Genomic DNA, 21,861 nt, shown 5'->3' with positions numbered 1-21,861 from the left:
ACACATACATCTGTACATGAGTTTTCAATAATGGTTTTGTTATATTGTAGAAGTGACATTTTATGGTGTACTCTAGCTTGGAGCAACTCTATGCTGTTAGCATACCAGAGCTAGCAGGTTAGGACATGGATGAGTACACTGTTACAGGCGCAGCTGTCATTCAGGAGCACAGAACATCCATACTGATAGTGTGGCTTACTTCTAAATACAAAGAACCTGATTTAGCAGCCGTGGATGCGCCCTGCCACATTCGTTTCTTCTTGACTAACATGTAATTTTTCTCAGGTACAAGAGAAGTTGCTGCTGTCCGCATGTCATCTTCTGGTCTCTGTGGCCACCACCGTGCGGCCTGTGTTCCTTCTCAACATTCCCGCCGTCCAGAAAGTGTTCAGCCGTGTGACAGACAACGCTGCCCAGAGACTGCCGGAGGAGGTGAGCTGTCCTCTTTGTGTAGCACTGGCATTGTAACCATCATTTCTTTTTCTAGGAAGTGAAGAAAAGATGTGATGAGCAGCAGTAACAACCTACCAAAATGTCCCACTTTGTTTAAAACCTGGAATAAAAAATTTTTTAAAAGTGTATGCATGCATCTCAAAAAAATGTAATATCAAAAGGTTAAAGTGATTGTAAAGGCTCTCATTCTTCTTGTTATTTAAAAAAAAAAAAAAAGTCATACTTACCTCCACTGTGCAGCTTGTTTTGCACAGAGTGGCCCCGATCCTCGACTTCTGGGGTTCCTCGGTGGCTCCTCCTCTTATGAGATAACCCCCTAGGAGAAGCGCTCTCCCGGGTTACCTTGTGGGCGCACTCCCGAGTCCGGCATTCGGCGTTCATAGACACGAATGCTGGCCCCGCCCCCCCGGCGCCTGTGTCATTGGATTTGATTGACTGCATCGGGAGCCAATGGCTGCGCTGCTCTCAATCTATCCAGTTAAGAGCCGGGACAGCGTGTCTCTGGCATGGGAATTACGGGGCTCAGGTAAGTTAAACGGGGGGGCTGGGGGGCCGGTGACTGGCAGAAGTTTTTTCTTCTTGGGATGCGCTAAGGTGAAAAAAAATGAAGATTTACAACCCCTTTAATTTATTTCTGTAATCCAATTCAAAAAGTGAAACTCCTATATTATATAGATTCATTATACACAGAGTGATATATATTTCAAGCATTTTTTCTTTTCTTTTTGATAATTATAGCTTATAGCTAGTAAAAACCCGAAATTCAGTATCTCAGAAAAATAGAATATTGTGAAAGTTCAAAATTATACACTTGTGGTGTCACACTCTAATTGGCAAATTGATTAAAAACACCTGTAAACATTTCCTGAGCCTTTAAATGGTCTCTCAGTCTGGTTCAGTAGGTTACATAATCATGGGGAAGACTGCTGACTTGACAGTTGTCCAGAAAGACAGTCATTGTTACCCTCCTTGTGGAGGGTGACAGTCGCAAAAGGTCATTGCCTAAGAAGCTTTTCAGAGTGCTGTATGTATTCAAGCACAGTAATAAAGTTTTGAAGAAAAAGGTGTACAAGCAATAGGAATAACCACAGCCTTGAGAGGATTGTGAAGTAAAGGCCATTCAATAATTTGGGGGAGATTCACAAGCAGTGGATTACGGTCACCACACACAGACATATCCAGGACATGGGCTACAACTTTCGCATTCCTTGTGTCAAGCCACTCCTGAACCAAAGACAAAGGGTCATGCCTGGACTAAGGAGAACAAGGACTGGACTGTTGCAAAATTGACTTTCATCCAAAAAGAGGACTTTGCACCACTGAGCATTTCATTTGGAAATCAAGGTCCCAGAGTCTGGAGGAAGAGTGGAGAGTCACAGAATCCACATTGCATGAGGTCCAGTGTGAAGTTTCCACAGTCACTGATGATTTGGGGAGCCATGTCATCGGCTGGTGTTGGTCCACTGTGTTTTATCAAGTCCAAAGTCAACGCAGCTCTCTAGCAGGAAATTCTAGAGCCCGTCATGCTTCCCTCTGCTGACCAGCTTTATGGAGATGCTGATTTTATTTTCCAGCAGCACATGGCACCTGTTCACACTGCCAAAAGTACCAAAACCTGGTTTAATGATCATTGTATCACTGTGCTTGATTGGCCAGCAAACTCGCCTTACCTAAACCCCATAGAAAATCCGTGGGGTATTTTTAAGAGGAAGATGAGCGACACCAGACCCAACCATGCAGATGAGCTGAAGGCTGCTCTTAAAGAAACCTGGGCTTTCATAACGCCTCAGCAGTGCCACAGGCTGATCTCCTCCACGCCGCATTGATGCAGTAATTCATGCAAAGGGAGCCCCGACCAAGTATTGAGTGCGTACTATATTGTACTTGGACATACTTTTAGTAAGTCAACATTTCTGTATTAAAATTCCTTTTTTTTTTTTTTTTTTTTTTTTTCAATTGGTCTTCTATAATATTCACATTTTCTGAGATACAGAATTTTGGGTTTTCAGTAACTGTAAGCCATAATGCTCAAAATTAAAAAGAAATGCTTGACATATATCGCTCTGTGTGTAATGAATCTATATAATATGAGTTTCACTTTTTGAATTGAATTACTGAAATGTGTGTGTGTGTGTGTGTGTGTGTGTGTGTGTGTGTATATATATATATATATATATATATATATATATATATATATATATATATATATATATGTATGTATGTGTGTGTGTGTGTGTGTATATATATATATATATATATATATATATATATATATATATATATATATATATATATATTTTATTTTTTTGGATCACATTGGATGTAAGTGACCCAGAATGAATAATTTTTCTTTCTTTTACCTCTGTCCCATGCACAGGCCCAGGTGCTGCTCTGTCGTGCTCTGTCTAATGTCCTCCTCCTCCCGTGGCCAAACGTCAGCGAGCCTGAACAACAGTGGGGAGAGCGCTCAAATCACCACACCACCCTACTGAGCTCTCTGACCAAAGACTACCGTGAGCTGAAGGGTTCTGCCCCTCCTCAGAGGAAGGGCCAGCTAGAAGCCAGTGAGTAGCACAATTCATACTGCAGAATGTGCTTTTTACTCTGTACTAGAGTACCTTAGGCCTCGTTTATCCACATATTGATGAAGAGCTGTCTTTGTTGCTATAAGCATAGTCTTCCAGTAAAGTATAGGAGAATAAGTAAGTATGATCGCTTGGCATGTACAGCAAGACCAATTCAAGTCCAAATACATTTCCTTCCATGTAAAACTGTAGGTGTGCTAATCCTGTTTGGAGGGGGGTTATTTCGCAAGGATCAAAGCCTGGAATACCCTACATTGCACTTCAGTGAATTTCCTCTTTTATATTTCAGTATTCTTATTAAGTAATAAGACCTACAAGGCACAATCTTTGAACAATAGTGCAAACGGATGTTAAACCGAACACATATACAGGAATGCTTTTCCCCTTAAAACATTCATAGACAGAAGACCTCCTAATGTTAAACAGGGAGATCTCAACATTAAACATTCTAGGTGGAAATACCAGTAGAGCTAATGAAACCGTATATTAAAATACAAGTTATTACCAATAGGGTCAAGGAATGCATGTACAATCCACTAGGGGCTTATTGGGCGTTATCCCATCGAGCCATTTTGATATGTGGTACTGGTATTGGCTATGGGAAAAGATATGGGGGTGAAGAAACCAGTCAAGGGGAAACCCGTGTACATTCCTATGAATATCCTCAGCATAGAACTATATATGTTCTGTTATAACATCTTGCAGTTATTAAGATCTGAATGCAGCAGCATGGTTCTCAAAGGGAACATTCGCACATCTGCGTAAACATGTAATGCATTCAGATCTGTAACACAAAACCCAAAAATCTGCTCTGAGGACATGTGTACACATATATATTGAGAACAAAAACAGGGCAATTTTTACACATTAAAAAAATTGAATCTTTTTACCGATCATTTACACCGAAATTTTTGGTTCCTTACCTAATGACCAGTAACACGTTTACAGCTGTGTTATGTGAATGAGGCCATATATGTCTGTAATTCCTTTGTGGGAACACGAAAACATAAATATTTTCCATTGGAGACTATTTACTAAAGGCAAACAGACTGCACACCACAAGTACAGTTGCTCCAGGGCTCCGTCAATGAGAGGGAGCTCTGCTGATTTCCATCATCCAATCATGCGCAAGCCAAAATGCTTTTTTTTTTTTTTTTTTTTTTTTATTAATTAAATTTTATTTATATTTATTTTCCCTTGTAGGTGATCGGGTATTCTTTTGTAGAGTTGAGCTTTACCTCATTTACAAAGCTCTGGAGCAACTGCACTTGCAAAGTGCACCGTCTGTTTGCCTTTAGTAAATCACCCCTAATGTCTACTGTCTACTTCACATAGGGATTAGAAAGCCATATGGCTGTTAAATGCCATATACTCAGTTTATTATTTCACTTTATAATCTATCATTTTTCCAGGAAAGAAGATTTGAAGTTTAAACCCAGACTTTTTTTTTTTTTTTTCTTTTGTTTGTGAAGGGTTTGCAGCCTTCCCATTGGATATATTTTCCCTTTTTTTTTTTTTTTTTTTTTTTTAAGTAAAATGTGGAAGGGTTAGCACCTTTCTCAGGTCATTTATTACTGTCTGTGTTTTCCTGACCCAGTTATAACTGTTCAGCTTGTTCCTTGTCCTGGTGTCACAGGGACAGGAAGTGAGAAGCTCTCTCCAGTTGGCATCAGACAGCAATAAAAACTTGACAGATCTGGCTAGACTGTTCATACAAGTGTTTTGTGTCCTGATCTTACACATGTATGTCTTGTTCTTCTCCTAGCTAAGCGTGTGATCTGTCAGACATTGGGTGTGCTGAGGGACATCGTGGAGAATATCTCCAGTGAGGGCACCAAGTCCCGGCAGATCTGTTACCAGTCCATGCAGGAGGCAGCCCAGCTTTCACTTACCCTCTTCCCAGCGTACATCCACCAGTCTGGTATGTAGCAATCTCTACTTTCATATACCAAATATCCCCTTCTTGTTGTACCCAGGTGTCACTGAGTTTTGGAACCACAGCTTGTAATGTCACCTGCTGGTGGAATCTGGTACTGCAGATCCTGCACCCTGTTGCATACAGCGAGTGCATAGCAGGCTGAAGTCCTCTGAGCAGCTAAATTAGGTTCTTGTTTTATCTGGACTGGGGGAAGAGGTAAAATGCAGACTTAAGCCTGGTACACACTAATAGTTTTTTTTTCCCACCCAACCCAGATGTTAGTACAGCGATTTCCCCTGTTGAGCTGTTGTTCTGACAGGGGGATGCCCCCTCCTCCAGGACACCTCCGGTCAGGACTCTTAGCCATTGGCATGCTGGCTTGACAGAAACTGGCCAAATTGCTGGCTTCTGTTAGACTGGCTGACATACTGGACTGTTTTTTATTGAACTGGCCAATGTCTCCCGACATAATAGTTACTGTAAATCTAGAAGTCATGTTTTAAATAAGTTTCTTTCTATAAATAATATATGGAGGTATAAATGGGAGACTAGCATGTGCAGACTTTTTTTTGCCGGCATGCTCCTGAACTGTCCTCCTTCCTCGCTACATGCTTGTTCTGGGTCAGTCATACCATGTTGGGTCCTTTGGCACCCAAGGTAAAGATTCTGAAGTGTACCACCGCTCTCCCGGGGTAATCGGCAAGGCTGCACTGTCAATTTCAAAGCCCAGTCTTGCAATGAGTGGAAGAGGCTCTCACCCCTGCTGCACTCCCTACCATAACCTGCTTTTGGTATGGCCCCGATTACAGGACCTTATTGAAGGCTTTCCAATGATGATGAGCATCAAATAAGGCACCTATTAAAACAAGCTTGCTGTGGCCACTCTGATATCTTTACTGTGATGTGTTCCTTTTTTAATAAGATTTAGCGCTAGATGGTGTTGACAGTAAGCCAACAGCAATTATAATATTTATAGGCTATTTAACCAGGCCAGATTCACATCAGTTATATAGTGATGTACACTTAACCCACAACGATCACTTAAGTGTTTCTTCCCTGTAAAACGCCTAACCGCATTAAAGAATGATTGGTTGCTGCGGTGCAGTGCTCATTGTCAACTGTCATACTAAATAAACTCTCTATATAGTAATATAGAATTTGATGTAAATTCACAGATAACACGCCACTGTCTCCCTCTTTATAGATGTGACAGAGGAAATGCTGAGCTTCTTCTTGGCCTTGTTTCAAGGACTTCGGGTACAAATGGGAGTTCCATTCACTGAGCAAATTATACAAACCTTCCTCAACATGTTCACCAGGTAATTACACAGCTCTGTCTATCCAGCACAGTTCTAAGCGAGAATGGTGCTTATCCGAAAGCTCTTTTTAGCAGTCCTGTAAGCTTTAGTGAAGTCACTTCATGTTTCACATTTAATGCCAAATTACAAGCCTACTGCTGATCTGGTCCAGTGGACCTTTTCGGGTCTATTGATCCAGGATTCAGGGTCGGTAAAGCCCTTGTGACTCAGAAACCCTGTCAGATATCAAGATTTTATTTTACGTGGGAATGTTTGATGCAGTTTTCACTGCCAATGTGTAGGTAGGACAATGTAACCACTTCAGCTCCAGGCCTTTTCTGACACTTTTTTGTTTACAAGTTTAAATCAGTATTTTTTTTACTAGAAAATTACTTAGAACCCCCCAAACATTCTATATTTTTCTTTTAGCAGAGACCCCGGAGAATAAAATGGCAATTATTGCAATTTTTATGTCATGTGGTATTTGCACAGCGGTTTTTCAAGCGCAGTTTTGAAAAAGAAAACACTTTTTTAAGCAGAGTTCCACCCCAAAATGTAACTTCCGCTTTAAGGGAAGGTGAGCCCCTGACATGCCACATTTGGCATGTCAATTTTTTTTTTTTCTTGAATTTGAAATTTGAAAATGAATTTTGATGCAAAAAAAAAAAAAAAAAAAAAAGGAAACCATCCTATAATCCAATTTTTTGGTGTAATATAAAAGATAATGTTACGCCAAGTAAATAGGTACCGAACGAGTCCTGCTTTAGAATTGCACACGCTCGTGGAATGGTGACAAACTATGATACTTAAAAAAATCTCCATAGACCACATGTTAAATTTTTTTTTTTCTCGGTCTGTCTGACATTCGCAGCGATGCTTCCTGTGGGGTACAAGCACCGTGTACATACAGTGGATATAAAAAGTCTACACACCCCTGTTAAAATTTCAGGTTTTTGTGATGTAAAAAAAAATGAGACACAGAAATCATTTTAGAACTTTTTCCACCTTTTTAATGTGACCTATAAACTGTAGAACTCAATTGAAAAACAAACTAAAATCTTTTCGGGAGGGGAAGTAAGAATAAAAAAATGTTAATAATGTGGTTGCATAACTGTGCACACTCTTATTACTGGGGATGTAGCTGTGTTCAGAATTAAGCAATTGCATTCAATTTATGTTAAATAGGAGTCAGTACACACCTGCCATGATATAGAGTGCCTCTGATTAACCCCAAATAAAGTTCAGCTGTTCTAGTAGGTCTTTCTTGACATTTTCTTAGTCGTATCCTACAGCAAAAGCCATGGTCTGCAGAGAGCGTCCAAAGCATCAGAGGGATCTCATTGTTAAAAGGTATTAGTCAGGAGAAGGGTACAAAAGATTTTCCAAGGCATTAGATATACCATGGAACACAGTGAAGACAGTCATCATCAGTGGAGAAAATATGGCACAACAGTGACATTACCAAGAACTGGACATCCCTCCAAAATTGATGGAAAGACGAGGTCAGGAAGGCTGCCAAGAGGCCTACAGAAACATTAGGCACTGCGGGAATATCTGGCAAGTACTGGCTGTGTGGTACATGTGACAACAATCTCCCGTATTCTTCATATGTCTGGGCTATGGGGTAGAGTGGCAAGATGGAAGCCTTTTCTTAAGAAGAAAACCATTCAAGCCTGGCTAAATTTAGCAAAAACACATCTGAAGTCTCCCAAAACATGCGGGGAAAATGTGTTATGGTCTGATGAAACCAAGGTTGAGCTTTTTTGGCCATAATTCCAAAAGATATGTTTGAAGCAAAAACACTCCATCACCAAAAGAACACCATACCCACCGTGAAGCATGGTGGTGGCAGCATCATGCTTTGGGGCTGTTTTTCTTCAGCTGGAACATGGGCCTTAGTCAAGGCAAAGGGAATTATGAACAGCTCCAAATACCAGTCAATATTGGCACAAAACCTTCAGGCTTCAATTAGAAAGATGAACATGAAGGGGGGGGGGGAACTTCACCTTTCAGCATTTGATCGACTCCAAACATACATCCAAATAAACAAAAGGAATGGCTTCACCAGAAGAAGATTCAAATTTTGGAATGGCCCAGCCAGAGCCCAGACCTGAATCTGATTGAAAATCTGTGGGGTGATCTGAAGAGGGCTGTGCACAGGAGATTCCCTCTCGCAATCTGACAGATTTGGAATGCTTTTGCAAAGAAGAGTGGGCAAATATTGCCAAGTCAAGATGTGCCATGCTGATAGACTCATACCCAAAAAGAGCGAGTACTGTAATAAAATCAAAAGGTGCTTCAACAAAGTATTAGTGTAAGGGTGTGCACACTTATGCAACCTTAATATATATATATATATATATATATATATATATATATATATATATATATATATATATATATATATATATATATATATATATATATATATTATTTTTTTTTTTTTTTTTTTTTTTTTTTACTTCCCTCCACCTAAAAGATTTCAGTTGTACAGTTGTTTATAGGTCACATTAAAGGTGGACAAAAGTTCTGAAATGATTTATCATTGTCTCATTAATTTATTTATTTTTTTACATCACAGAAACCTGACATTTTAACAGGGTTGTTTAGACTTTTTATACCCACTGTATGTGTGCACAACTTGCGTATGTTGTTGATTTTATTTTTTATGTTTACACTGTTTCTTTTTAACCACTTGCTTACTGGGCACGTAAACCCCCCTCCAGTCCAGACCAATTTTCAGCGCTGATGCAATTTGAATGACAATTGCGCGGTCATACAACACTGTACCCAAATGAAATTTTTATCTTTTTTTTCCCACAAATAGAGCTTTCTTTTGGTGGTATTTGATCACCTCTGCGGTTTTTATTTTTTGTTAAAAAAAATTTAAAAAGACCGAATTTAAAAAATTTTTTTTTTTTTTTTTAGATTTTGTTATAAAATTTTAAAATGGGTAATTTTTCTCCTTCATTGATTTACGCTGATGAGGCGGCACTGATGGGTGGCAATAATGGGCACTGATGGGTGGCAATAATGGGCACTGATCGGTTACACTAATAGGCAGCACTGCTAGGTGGCACTGATTGGCACCACTGGTGGGCATTGATAGGTGGCACTCATGGGCATTGATAGGTGGCACTGGTGGGCACTGTGGGTACTGTCAGGTGGTAATGGCAGGTGGCACAGATGAGGCATAATTGCCTCTTCCTCTTCGGGACCGATGTCCCTTGCAGATAAGCCGGTGATTGGCTTTTTTTTTTCTCACGCTGTCAGCGTGAGGAGAAAAAAAAAAACAATCACCAAGCCGGGACCGGCCCCTTACTCGGATCTGTGATCACCCCAGTCTCAGTGACTCGGTGATCACAGCGCGCCCTGCAGGGCCCTGCATATGACGGCCTCCTGGAAATTCAGGTTCGCACTGTGGCATTCGGCTATAGCGCGGATGTAAAGAGGTTAAATTTTTTACACTTTTATTAGGGTTAGGGACGAAAGTAATTTTGTATATGGAGAGGTTATTTCCATACATTATCCAGGGTGTGTTCCTTCTTTCCTCTCCTATAGTCTTGTACTCTTGTGAAAAGCAGCTGAAAAAATTACTGACTGAAACGCACATTATCTCTCCTGGCAGGCAACAGCTGGCAGAAAGTATCCTGCAGGAGGGCAGCGCGGGGTGCCACGTGGTGGAGAAGTTTCTTAAGATCCTGCAAGTTGTAGTGCAGGAACCCGGCCAGGCCTTTAAGCCGTTCCTGCCCAGTATACTGTCCCTGTGCATGGAGCAGCTGTACCCCATTATCGCTGAGGTATGTGTGTTTCATGTGTAACTTCTCACTTGTCTTTTATTTGTCCCCCTTGCTCAGTTTATATGGTTACCTGGGTTCTGTTGCTGAACTTACTTTGATATAAGCCTTTATGTAGTTTACCTACCAGCTCACAAACGTTTAAAGACTAATGATGCTCAAAACAAGGCATTGGTCAGGTGATCTCACTCAAAGGGGAGGATCAGTGTTTTAAGCCAATTGGCTGGCTCTTCTTGGACAATCAGTCCTTTAAAGCCTAACTCCAGAAATACTATGACTTCAAATAGTTCCTTTTTACCAAGCTGACCCAAGTGAACGATTTCCCTTACTAATCCATGCAGTGAAGTCATCCACACACCTCTCCCCCTCTTCATTCATAAAAATACAAGGATTCCTATGGATGGCTGAGCAGCACTCAGCCCAACTTGATTTTGTTCCGGGAATAGGAAGTCCCTGTACCGCTGCCGGAACACAGTGCCTGTATACTGTAAGTAGCTGATGCTGCATACAGAAATAGGAAGAGATAGCCAGCCACTGCACACCTCACACGGCCCGAGTGGATCTCCATAATTAAGCCCCAGGGTGGGGCAAAACATTTTGGGGATGTGAGAAAAACAGAAAAATACCGTGCTACCACAAAGAACCCCCCAGAAAAGCAGCAGTTCAACTGCGTGATATACACAGAAATACGAAGAAAACAAAAAAGGAACATTTTGTGGATGTGGCCTGGATCAATCGAGCTGAGGCTGCTTTTACCTGCTAACCACTCAGGCCGGGTGAGGTGTGCGGCGGCCGGGCTATCTCCTTCCTATTTCTGCAGAGTGCTTTGTGTCTGGACGGACCTCTCCTCAGCCTGCACCCTCACCAGTCAGCGGCATCCAACTCATCAGACCTTGATAGCCTGAGCGGGGACCCTTAAGGATTACTTATGGGTCACAGTGATGCTGCGTACAGTTATTATAACACTAACAGCCACTGCATCAATTTTTAATAGTTTGTCTATTTATAGTCATAGTATTCATGGAGCTTTAAGCCTCATTTTGGTGTCATGGCCAATGCTTTCCAGACTGGTCATGTGGAGCATTGAATTACTGTGGCAGGAGGATCAGCCTTGGAGGAATGGATATTGTAAGATATTACACTATAGGGTTGATTTACTAAACCTGGTGCACACAGTGTCTGGTGCTGCTGTGCATAATGACCAATCGGCTTCTAACTGCAGCTTGTTCAATCAAGCTTTGATAATAAGCCTACGTTCACATTGGGTAGATTTGACATGCCTATTGCCGGCAATGGCACCGTCCGAATCGGTGCAACACTGACTTTACGGAGCTGCACTGATTCCCAAAAGTAGTTTCTGCACTACTTTTGGCGATTTCAATAGACATATGTGCCTGAAACCTGCACAGATGTCTATCAAATCACCCCCAAAGCCGGACTGAAATGACGGTTTGAAATTGTGCGACTTCTGCTGAAGTTTGCAAACCAACCATTCTCCCAGAGTGGGAGGATTTAGGGGCCCCACTTTAAAATGGGCCCTTTACATTAGTGTACGCAGCCTACTGCATTAGAGTGTGCACCTCAGAGCACAAACACACATGCATGTATATCAGCAGTGCAGTGGACGGTATCGGAAGTTTTTTATTTTTATTTTATTTTTTTGCAATTTTCCTATTTTTTTTTTTTGCCTTTTTACCCTCTGAGTACTCGGTGTCAGGAGGATCAGGATAGGGTGGGGGGGATTTAACATTATAGATCTACATCAGAAAAACTTTTATTAATTATAAAGAGAAGGAATTCTGGATTTTAGCCAGGCCACACTGAAGTCTCTAGTTTGCAGTGGTATGAATGAACCTAAAACAGATGAGCATATCTGGTACATCACATGGAAATATCTGTTTCTCACCTCTTAAAATGCAACACTGTAAAGTCACGTTATTGCTATGTATTCCTGTCTCACATCTGGGTGGTAATTACCTGGTTCTTCCTTCAGCGCCCCTCCCCAGATGTGAAGGCCGAACTGTTCGAACTATTATTCCAGCTTTTACATCACAACTGGAGGTATTTCTATCGCTCTTCTGTCCTGGCCAGCGTGCAACGTGATGGCGCTGACGAGCCAATGGAGAATCAGGCTCAGTTTGTTGCAGTGATGCAGGTGAGAACAAAGCTAGAATCATTACATTAGATGGTGAGCTTCTTCAGACAAGAACTAATGTGAAATGATGTGTTCTCAGTAAAGCAGAAATTGTTGGTGCTATATTATTGTCTAACCCAAATAAAATGATGAATCCTGTGTTTAGGGCAAGCAGCATGGTAATTAGTTGGTTATCCTTTCCAGATGTGTGCGTTTTTCTGCCCAGTCACGGAGCATGGGGTTGATATTTTTTATTATTCACTGGGGGGACAGAGCAGACCTTGGAGGTTTAATACCTTCCCCACTCCCTTTGGGGCTAGGCTTCTGATATTCGTTCTGTGAGGTCAGACACTTGAAGCCCCATTGTCTACTACTCTATAAAGATTTTTATATAAGACTTTTATTCCCCTATCAATTTGGATCAAAAACCTTGCTATTTCTTTTGGGTTATCCTTAAAGTGACCTGCTCTTGCCTAGCACGGGCAAAGCACAGGTTCGTTTTAGCTTGCTCATCCCCAGCAACACATGCCTGCTTTATTTTTCTCCTCCACCGCTCCATTCATCCACTTGGAGCAAAGCAAATGTAAGTATAAGTTACATATCACTAGAGTAGAGTCGTAACTGATTGGCCCAGAGCTCTCACCTGCTCTGAAAGTACTTTATTTTGGCTCCGAGCACTGCACGTAGCTTTGGAGGAAGGGAATTGAATCTCTGGGCTTACACTGTAAAATCAGTAGCTGTGGCCACCCCAGACTTGTCTTCCTTCTATTTGAATAAACCTGGCCTGCTGTCAGTTGTGCTTCTAGTTCAGGGGCCTCAAACTGGCGGCCCTCCAGCTGTTGCGAAACTACAAATCCCATCATGCCTCTGCCTGTGGGAGTCATGTTTGTAACTGTCAGCCTTGCAATGCCTCATGGGACATGTAGTTTTGCAGCAGCTGGAGGGCCACCAGTTTGAGACCCCTGTTCTAGTTGTAGAAGGCTGCAGATCTACAATGTGAGATGTAATGAAGCATAATTTTATCTTTTTTTTTTTTCTTTAGGCATTTGGACAGTCTTTCCTGCAGCCTGACATACATTTATTCAAACAAAATCTCGGGTATCTGGAGACCCTAAACAGCAAACACAAACTGTACCACAAGGTGAGATGTGGTGTAGTAGTTTCCATGATGTGATTGGCACCAATATCAGTATTTTTGTTTTCTGTGTTATTTTACCTATCGCAAAAAGTTTGCTGATGACCACTTTATTTTGGTAATTTTTCTGTTCCCCAGTTTTCATGGAACAACCCCATTGTCTGTCTTTGTGGTTAGTCTCATTTCTAGCTTTTTCTTCCCTTAGGCAGGTTATACACAGTTCGAATCCCGGCCGGTTCAGCAGGAACCAGCCGAGATTTGAACCGTGTATGGGCAGGCTGAATGTACCGATCAATCAACTTGGGTACAACCAGCATGCCGGGTTTTACCTGCAATTTTTGCTAGAGGCTGCTAGCAATAATCACGGTCTTCTCCCGGTGGGAGAAAAACCGGAGAAAACTGCTGCACATACTTTTTCTGATTGGAGGACATAGTTCAACTTTAATAAGGTAAATTACTCTATGAAATTTGTCCCTTTGTAGATAAAAAAACAAAAAAACAATATTCCCCTTCACTCAAAAAGTAAGCACTAATCCATTTCTGCAGATTGGTGTGGTCCATAGCATTGTGGTAGAGTTCCAGGGTGCTGCGCTAGGTTATTTTGGATGCTGGATCATTTGGCTTGTGCATATTTACTTTCTTGTATCCATGTTTCTTGAGCTCTACCAAGCCACACTGCCAGACTCCATACAGCACCTAGTGCTAGAGCAGCTGTAGCCCTTTGTCATCTAACACTCTCTCTTTTCTCTTTGTAGAAGCTCTTCCGGGCCATGATGCTGCCACAGTTTGTCAGTGTTCTGCTCCAGGTTCTTATTCACAAGTCCCATGACCTCCTGCAGGAGGAGATTGGCATAGCTGTCTATAACATGGCATCTGTGGACTTCAGTACTTTCTTCTCTGCCTTCTTACCGGAATTTCTAACTGGCTGCCAGGGCCTGGACACCAACCAGAAGAATGTCCTAGGCCGAAACTTCAAGATGGAACGGGTAAGATCCCCACACAGCACTTCCTTCACTTGGCACTTAGGTGGATGGTTCCGTACCCATCATGCACACTGTGTAATAAGTTGTCAGGTTAGAACATGCTTGATGATGGGTAATGGCAGTAAAGTCCTAGGAAGGGAAGGCATGGTGTTTTTGGTCACGCATACCCTTTTTATCATGCAGTACAATGCGGACCTTCACCCTCATTTTGTACCCTCTTTAATCCTACTTCTTGCCCCCTCCTTAAACATGATTACATTATTCATTTTTCTTTTTATATATAAAACCCTTTTTTTCTGCTGTTCTTGTCCCTGCACTTCCATCTTCCTCGCCTTAGTGAGAACAATGCAGCCCTTACTGCCTGCAGACTCTTGGATCTCAAAGTTGTACATTCCAGAAGATTTCAGGCAATTCTAAAAGCACTGGGCTTGCAGGCTATGGCACCATGTAAACAATATAAATCCTTGGGCTGGAGTGTTGAGTGCACATGTCATCGTGAAGGGTAGCAAAGAATACCAGGATGTTAAGGCACAGATTATTTGTCCTTTTTTCTTCCTGGTAAATGCACCATTAAAATTGTTGTAAAATGCTAATGTAGAAATCGGTATTTATTGTTGAATGCAGGCTGCTGTTTTTTTATTAAAATTTAGTTTTTTCAAATCCTCTTTTTAGAGGTTCACATCAGAATTCTACATAGCATTAAGTTGCGTTCAAATGTAAGCAGACATGGTATATGTTAATAGTGACAACAATAGACAAATATCACTTGGTATAGAAAATTGTATTGAATATCAAGTGCCATAGTTTAATTGCTATAAAGCACTAGAATTGCAAGGACAAAGACATCCAATGAGAGCCAATTCTTGTTTTTATAAATGGGTTAAGGGTAAAAGTAAGGAGAAGGAAGTAACTATGGTAAGAGGTAGGGGTGAGATGTCCACAGGGTTTTTTTCCAAGAAATATTGTAAGTATTCAGTAGATAGTTCTACTGGGAACAGTTCTGACTATCTTGCCGTACGAGCTTCAGTTTGGTCTTTCATGGTGGAAGTTGATTGTTCCATCCGTTGTATATCACTCACCATGTGGTACTGTGGGAGAGGTTTGCTGTTTCCACAGACTTGGTATGCAAGCCTTCATGGTGTTTAAAAGGTGTAAAGACTCGAGATAATGCTTTTGAGAAAGGTGTTGGGTTTAACAGAAATCGTGATTGGGGGGGGGGGGGGGGGGGGCAGGGTCATCAAAGAAGGGTAATGTTTGTAAGTTGTATTCTATGTAGAACCTGTTGCCAGAACGATCGGATAAAAGGACAGTGGTGTCCCTCTATGTGTTGTGCTGCACCAGCAAAGGTCACTTTGTCTTAAGAATAGTTTACCAAGGGTGACCGGAGTCCTGTACCAATGCAATATGAGCTTATAGGTAATATCTTGGTAGTTATAACTGATTGGGGCTTTATGGGTGAACAAAAAGAATGCTATCCTTTCGACTGGGGTTTTACCGATACCAAGTATTTTCACAAGTGTTCATACTAGTGAAAATGCTCCGGTACCCGATACCTTTGTGGTGCAATTTGAGCCCATATAAAATAAATGGGCTCAAATTGCCACTCAAAGAATAGCATACAATTTGAACAGGAATGCGGTGCAATTCCTCCCACCGCTCCTGTGTGAATGCAGGCTGAAATCACTGACAGGCCTGGATTCACACAGGAGCGGTGTGGGAAACCGCATGCGATTCAGACAGAAACCGCACCTCATTCCTGTTCAAATTGCATGCAATTCTTTTGCAGTGAGATTTGAGCCTATTCATTTTGTATAGGCTCAAATCACCCTGCAAAGGTATCTTACTCCGTATCGGTGAGTACTCGACCTAAAGTATTGGTACTTGTACTCGCTGGTAAAAAAAAAAAAACTGTATTGGTGCTACACTACTTTTAACTATAGGAAAATGTGATATATAGGTCCCCTTTCCCATTTGGCCAGATATGGTGGGGGGGATCTTCCTGAGAGTATCGTTCCCCCCCCCCACAGTATTTGGTAAGGTATGGAGAGAGTCTTTCTTAAGGCGCCTTTACTTTGGCAGAGCTTTTTTTGGTCAATACTTTGGAGCGCTGTACCGTTACTGCAACAAATGTCCACCCTTTTGGAATCTTTGCCCTTGCTACATATGGCTGCCAGGATATGATGAGGGAATGTGAAAGCTCCATAAAAATGTGGTCTGCATTTAACAGTAAATTATCTATTTTTACATTGGAATTTTTAGGACAATGTACACGCCACACTTTTCAGATACTTATTTGTAAAAAAAAATTGAAAACTATCATTTTCCTTCCACTTCACAATTATGTGCCACTTTGTGTTGGTCTATCACATAAATTCCCATTAAAAATACATTTACGTTTTTGGTTGAAACATGACAAAATGTGGAAAATGTCAAGGGGTATGAATACTTTTTCAAGGCACTGTAATGCACCACTTCGCCCAGAAATGTGTCGCAATTACAAATGTTTAGGCATTCTCATGTTTATTTCATTTTCTTTGTATTTGTATGACACAAAAGTGAAGAAACAAGCCAAATCTGCCACATTCCATGCAAGACTCCAAAGATGGACTGGACAAAATTATTGGCACCCTTAATTTAATATTTGGTAGCACACCCCCACCCCTTGGAAAAAATAACTGAAATCAATCGCTTCCTGTAACCATCAATGAGTTTCTTGCACCTCTCTCTCTACTGAAATATTGGACCATTTTTCTTTCGCCAACTGCTCCAGGTCTCATATTGGAAGGGTTCCTTTTCCCAACTGCTGTTTTGAGATCTCTTTACAGGTGCTCTATGGGGTTTAGATCTGGACTCATTGCTGGCCAGTTCAGTACTCTCCAGTGCTTTGTCCTAAACCATTTCTGGGTGCTTTTTGATGTGTGCTTTGGGTCATTGTTCTGCTGTAAGACCCATGACCTCTGATGGAGACCCAATTGTCTGACACTGGGTTCTACATTGCACCCCAGAATTCTTTTGGTAGTTTTCAGATTTCATAATGCCATGCACACATTCAAGACATCCAGCGCCTGAAGCAGCAAAGCAACCCCAAAACATCAGTGAACTTCCACCAGTATGACTGTAAGGACTGTATTCTTTTCTTTAAAGGCCTCATTTCTTTTTCTGAAAACAGAATGATGGGCTTTACCAAAAAGCTGTAATTCGCAGAACATTCTTCCACAAAGATTTTGGCTTCCTTAGGTAAGTTTTGGCAAACGCTTGGATCAATCTTTCTCTTTCGTCCACATCCAGGGAGATTAGCTACAGTGCCATGGGCTGTAAATTTCTTGACAATGTTGCACACAGTGGACACAGGAACATTAAGATCTCTGGAGATGGACTTGTAACCTTGAGATTGTCTGTCTATGCTTTTCCACAATTTTTGTTCTTAACTCCTCAGACAGTTATTTGCTGCTCTTTCACTTCTCCATGTGGCACACAGACACACAAACAAAGATTGAGTCAATCTTTCACCATTTTAACTGGTTGCCGGTGTGATTTCTATATTGTCAGCACCTGGTAATCGATACAGGTGAGTATAATTGCAAATTACGGTAGCATCACAAACTTTGAATGCAATTCTTACAATTTTGAGAAGGTGCCAATAATTTTGTCCAGTCCATTTCTGGAGTTTTGTGTTGAATGTGTCCGATTTGGCTTTTTGTTTCTCCACTTTTTCATGTCCTTCCAATACAAACAAAAGAAATAAACCTGAGAATGCCTAAACATTTGTAATTGCAACAATTTTCTGGGTGAAGTGGTGCATTGTCTAACAGAAATGCAGGGATGCCAATATTTTTGGCCATGACTGCATATCCAAAGTAATTTTTAGAAGCAGGATATGGTAGTGACCTGAATTAGGTAGAAGAGTATAATCCCACATAGCACTACCAAAGTTGCCGAGAAGAAAAAGAAAGAGAAGGAAAATATTGGAGAAAAAAGGGGGGTTATAGGGAATGGGAGAGAGCCCCTTTCCATTGCAGGTTATGCAACCCAGAGATTCAGGACACAAACTTTTTAAACTCAGCGGAGTATCAAACAATATGACCATGCAGTCCACATGATCCCATATGCCTCCATTTTATCCTCGTCCCAAGTAATCATACGTTTCAGATTACTGATATTCTCCAGCTTTATATGCCCACTCAGCCAGGGAGGGAGGATCAGTCCTTGCTCTTCACAATTTGATGGAAGTTCCACCTTTAAAGCGGTGTTCCGCCCCCCCAAAAAAAATTAAATTAAAAGCCAGCAGCTACACATAATGCAGCTGCTGGCTTTTAATAATAGGGCACTTACCTGTCCTGGAGTCCAGCGATGTCGGCACCTCAGCTGATGTTTCCATCAGCTGTTGGGTGCTGCCGCCACCATTGCGGGTAAGGGAACTGGGCAGTGTAGCCTTACGGCTTCACGCTGGCAACCATACTGCGCATGCGCGAAGCCCCGCTGCTCTCTCCTACTGGCCCGGCGACAGGGAGAGGAGAAGGGAGCCCTGCGGTGATGTCACAGGCCACGGCCCGTGACATACCTGTTAGTCAGGGATCCTGTCCCCCCTCCCCCCCGAAAGGGGCCAATTGTGGCACCGGAGGGGGAGAGGAGACAAATCAGGGGGAAGGTCCACTTTTGGGTGGAACTCCGCTTTAAAACACGTGTACTGCTAAGGAAATTGTGCAAGAATTTGTATTTTTATTTTTTTGTTAGCAATGCAGCATTGTGGTCTGAACCATCTATACAAACCTCATTGACTGTTACCATTAGTAAAAAGTATGGGTCATAGCACAAATACAGAAATAGGAATAAACCCTTACATTCCCTATTTACTGCCATTTCACTGATTTATATGTTGTGTATTCAGCTTTTCACAAGCCAATTAAATATATTTAATTAATTGGAGGGGGACAGGTACCTAATGGGTTTACATACACGCAGCAATCTCCCACGCCTTCCTTTCACTACTGAATCTCCGGCTGTGATAGGTAAAGCTCCGCACATCTTACGTAAGCCTTCCCGCCCCTTTCTACCTCCTGCATATTTCTGTTGGCAAGATATGCTGCCCTTCCTAGTGACTTGCCATAAGAGTGTGTGTGTGTGTGTGTTGGGGGCTTAGCAGCATGCTCCAACTCATGATTATAAATATACTCAAGTGCTGGTGGACTATAATATTGTGTGTTGTATTAGAAAAGCTGCAACCAAAGATTAGTGATCACTCACTTACACTTTGAAAAATGCTCCAACTCATCTCAGCCCATCAGTGGCGGAGCTTTGCCAGTCAGAACAGCCCAGCATTTCGCCATGATAGCAAGGTGTGGAAGGCTGCTAAAGGTGTCTTGTGGCTGTAGGTGCCTGTAAGTTTCCTCACTTCTTCTAGTGACAGGGTCTCTTTATGGGAAAACTGGTTGTAACCCTTGACTTCCACCTTCATTTTATCTCCCCACACAGGACCTGCCATCGTTTACTCAGAGCGTCCATCGCTTGGTCAATGACTTGCGATATTACAGACTGTGCAACGACAGCCTGCCCCCGGGAACTGTGAAGCTGTGACAGACATGAGCTCCCCCCCTTCCCGCACCTGTCTGCAATGATGGTCTTAACTGCTACAGATGTGAACCCGCTACTCCACTCATCCTCTCGTTATGTTTTTAAACCTTGAATGGTTTTTAGCACTTTCTCTCCAAGAGATTTCAGTGCCTCCTCCCCCTGTTGACTCCATTTAATCCCTTTGTGTAAAGGGGTGTTATTGATCCCTGTGTTCAGGGGGTTCGGGCAAAGTCCCTGTATTTTAACTGTACTAATGTTCAATTTCACAAACCTTCAATATCATTCCCTGCTACAGAGAATGCGTTGGGCCAGTCGGGCTCGACAGACTGAATTCTGGATTTAAGAAAAAAAAAACATTTAGGCCACTTATCTGCACAAGTCAGTTGAAGTACACACACTTTATTATGTATTGTTTTTATATATTTTTTTTGTGTCTTTTTGTTATCATTCCATTGTGAAATTGCAACATTGCTTCTGGCAAATAAAAAGAATGCCTTGTTTAGATCTTTAGTGTCTTTATTTATGGGATACTGATGTTCATTGCTCTGTAAAGCTGAGTCTTCATGACCCCAAGTCCGCATAAAATTTGTCTCTTGCCATGGGAACGCTAATTAACCTTACACGATGGAACGAGGAATGTGCAACTGTGCGTGTTCCTAGTTCTCAAGACCAATGTCAAACTAATAGGTCATAGTTATTGTCAAGGTAACTAAGCTTAGATGCTCATACCAAATTTAGCAGCATCGAACTATGGACAAGCTAGGGTTAGACAACGACAATGGATGCAGTTGGGTATTTAAAAATATATGCAATAAGTATGTCTAAAGACTTTTTATTTTGGATAGAGTAGGAAATGGTTAACCCATGTCAGATTTTTTTTTCTTTCTTTCTTTGTCATCCGTGTCCGGTTGGGGAAGTTTTCCTTTATTTTCTGTCCTGTATATACAACTAAGATTTGTATAAAACCTGTGCTCAGATCAATATTGACAGCTGCACACAAACGTAACCAATAAATCAAAAAGGAAAAAACAGGTGCGCTTATCCTCTTTTTAACCAGTTATGGATGGAAGGATTTGCCCCCTTTAATGACCAGGCCATTTTTTGCGATATGGCACTGCGTTACTTTAACTGACAATTGCGCGGTCGTGTGATGCTGTACCCAAACAAAATTGATGTCCTTTTTTCCCACAAATAGAGCTTTCTTTTGGTGGTATTTGATCACCTCTGTGGTTTTATTTTTTTGTGCTATAAAAAAAAAAAAAAGACCGACCACTTTTGAAAAACACTATTTTTTACGTTCTGCTATAAAACATAACCAATCAGAGATAGAAAATCAAATTTCTTCATAAATTTAGGTAAATTTGTATTCTGCTTCATATTTTTGATTAAATAAAAGTCACAATAAGCGTATATTTATTGGTTTGTGCAAAAGTTATAGTGTGTACAAAATAGGGGATAGATTTATGGCATTTTTATTTTATTTTTTTACTAGTAATGGTGGTGGTCAGCGATTTTTATTTTTTTTTGCGGGACTGTGACTTTGCATTGGACAAATCAGACACTTTTGGCACTTTTTTTTGTTTTTTTTTTGAACCACTGATATTATTACAGTGATCAGTGATAAAAAAAAATATGCACTGATCACTGTATAAATGACACTGGCAGAGAAGGGGTTATCAATGGGCAATCAAGGGGTTAAGTGTGTTCCTTGGGAGTGTTTACTAACTGTATGGGGGGGCGGTCTGACTGGGACAACACAGAGCAAAGCAGGAAGACAAGATCTCTGTGTCATCCCCTGTCAGAATGGAGATCTGCCTTGTTTACATAGGCAGATCCCCGTTCTGCCTCTGGAGAACGATCGCGGATGGCAAGCGAACATAGCGTCCGCCGGACCCTCTGATTGGCTCCCCCCGCGCGCACCAACACAGGCTAGTGCACGAAACAATGTACCAGTACGTTGTTTCCCACAGCTGAGCCACCTTGCCGC

At 41.5% G+C, this 21,861-nt stretch overlaps 1 protein-coding gene across 2 annotated transcripts in view; it reads left to right on the top strand.

Moving 5' to 3' along the window:
* XPO6 (exportin 6) overlaps positions 1-20,376 on the top strand; it is a 96,974-nt gene extending 76,598 nt beyond the window's left edge. For both annotated transcript variants that reach the window (XM_073636560.1, XM_073636559.1), the window contains 9 exons: positions 286-432; positions 2,831-3,017; positions 4,804-4,959; positions 6,161-6,275; positions 9,883-10,054; positions 12,045-12,206; positions 13,228-13,326; positions 14,076-14,306; positions 19,776-20,376. In XM_073636560.1, coding sequence (XP_073492661.1) covers positions 286-432; positions 2,831-3,017; positions 4,804-4,959; positions 6,161-6,275; positions 9,883-10,054; positions 12,045-12,206; positions 13,228-13,326; positions 14,076-14,306; positions 19,776-19,877 — 1,371 coding nt within the window. In that variant the 3' untranslated portion in view covers positions 19,878-20,376. The remainder of the gene's footprint in view (positions 1-285; positions 433-2,830; positions 3,018-4,803; positions 4,960-6,160; positions 6,276-9,882; positions 10,055-12,044; positions 12,207-13,227; positions 13,327-14,075; positions 14,307-19,775) is intronic.
* Positions 20,377-21,861: the final 1,485 nt, after the last annotated feature.

The sequence above is a fragment of the Aquarana catesbeiana genome, linkage group LG06 (genome assembly GCF_042186555.1).
Source record: "Aquarana catesbeiana isolate 2022-GZ linkage group LG06, ASM4218655v1, whole genome shotgun sequence".
In the NCBI taxonomy this organism is placed as follows: domain Eukaryota; kingdom Metazoa; phylum Chordata; class Amphibia; order Anura; family Ranidae; genus Aquarana; species Aquarana catesbeiana.
The sequence above is the reverse complement of the archived record's forward strand: the minus strand, read 5'-3'. Positions and strand labels throughout refer to the sequence as shown.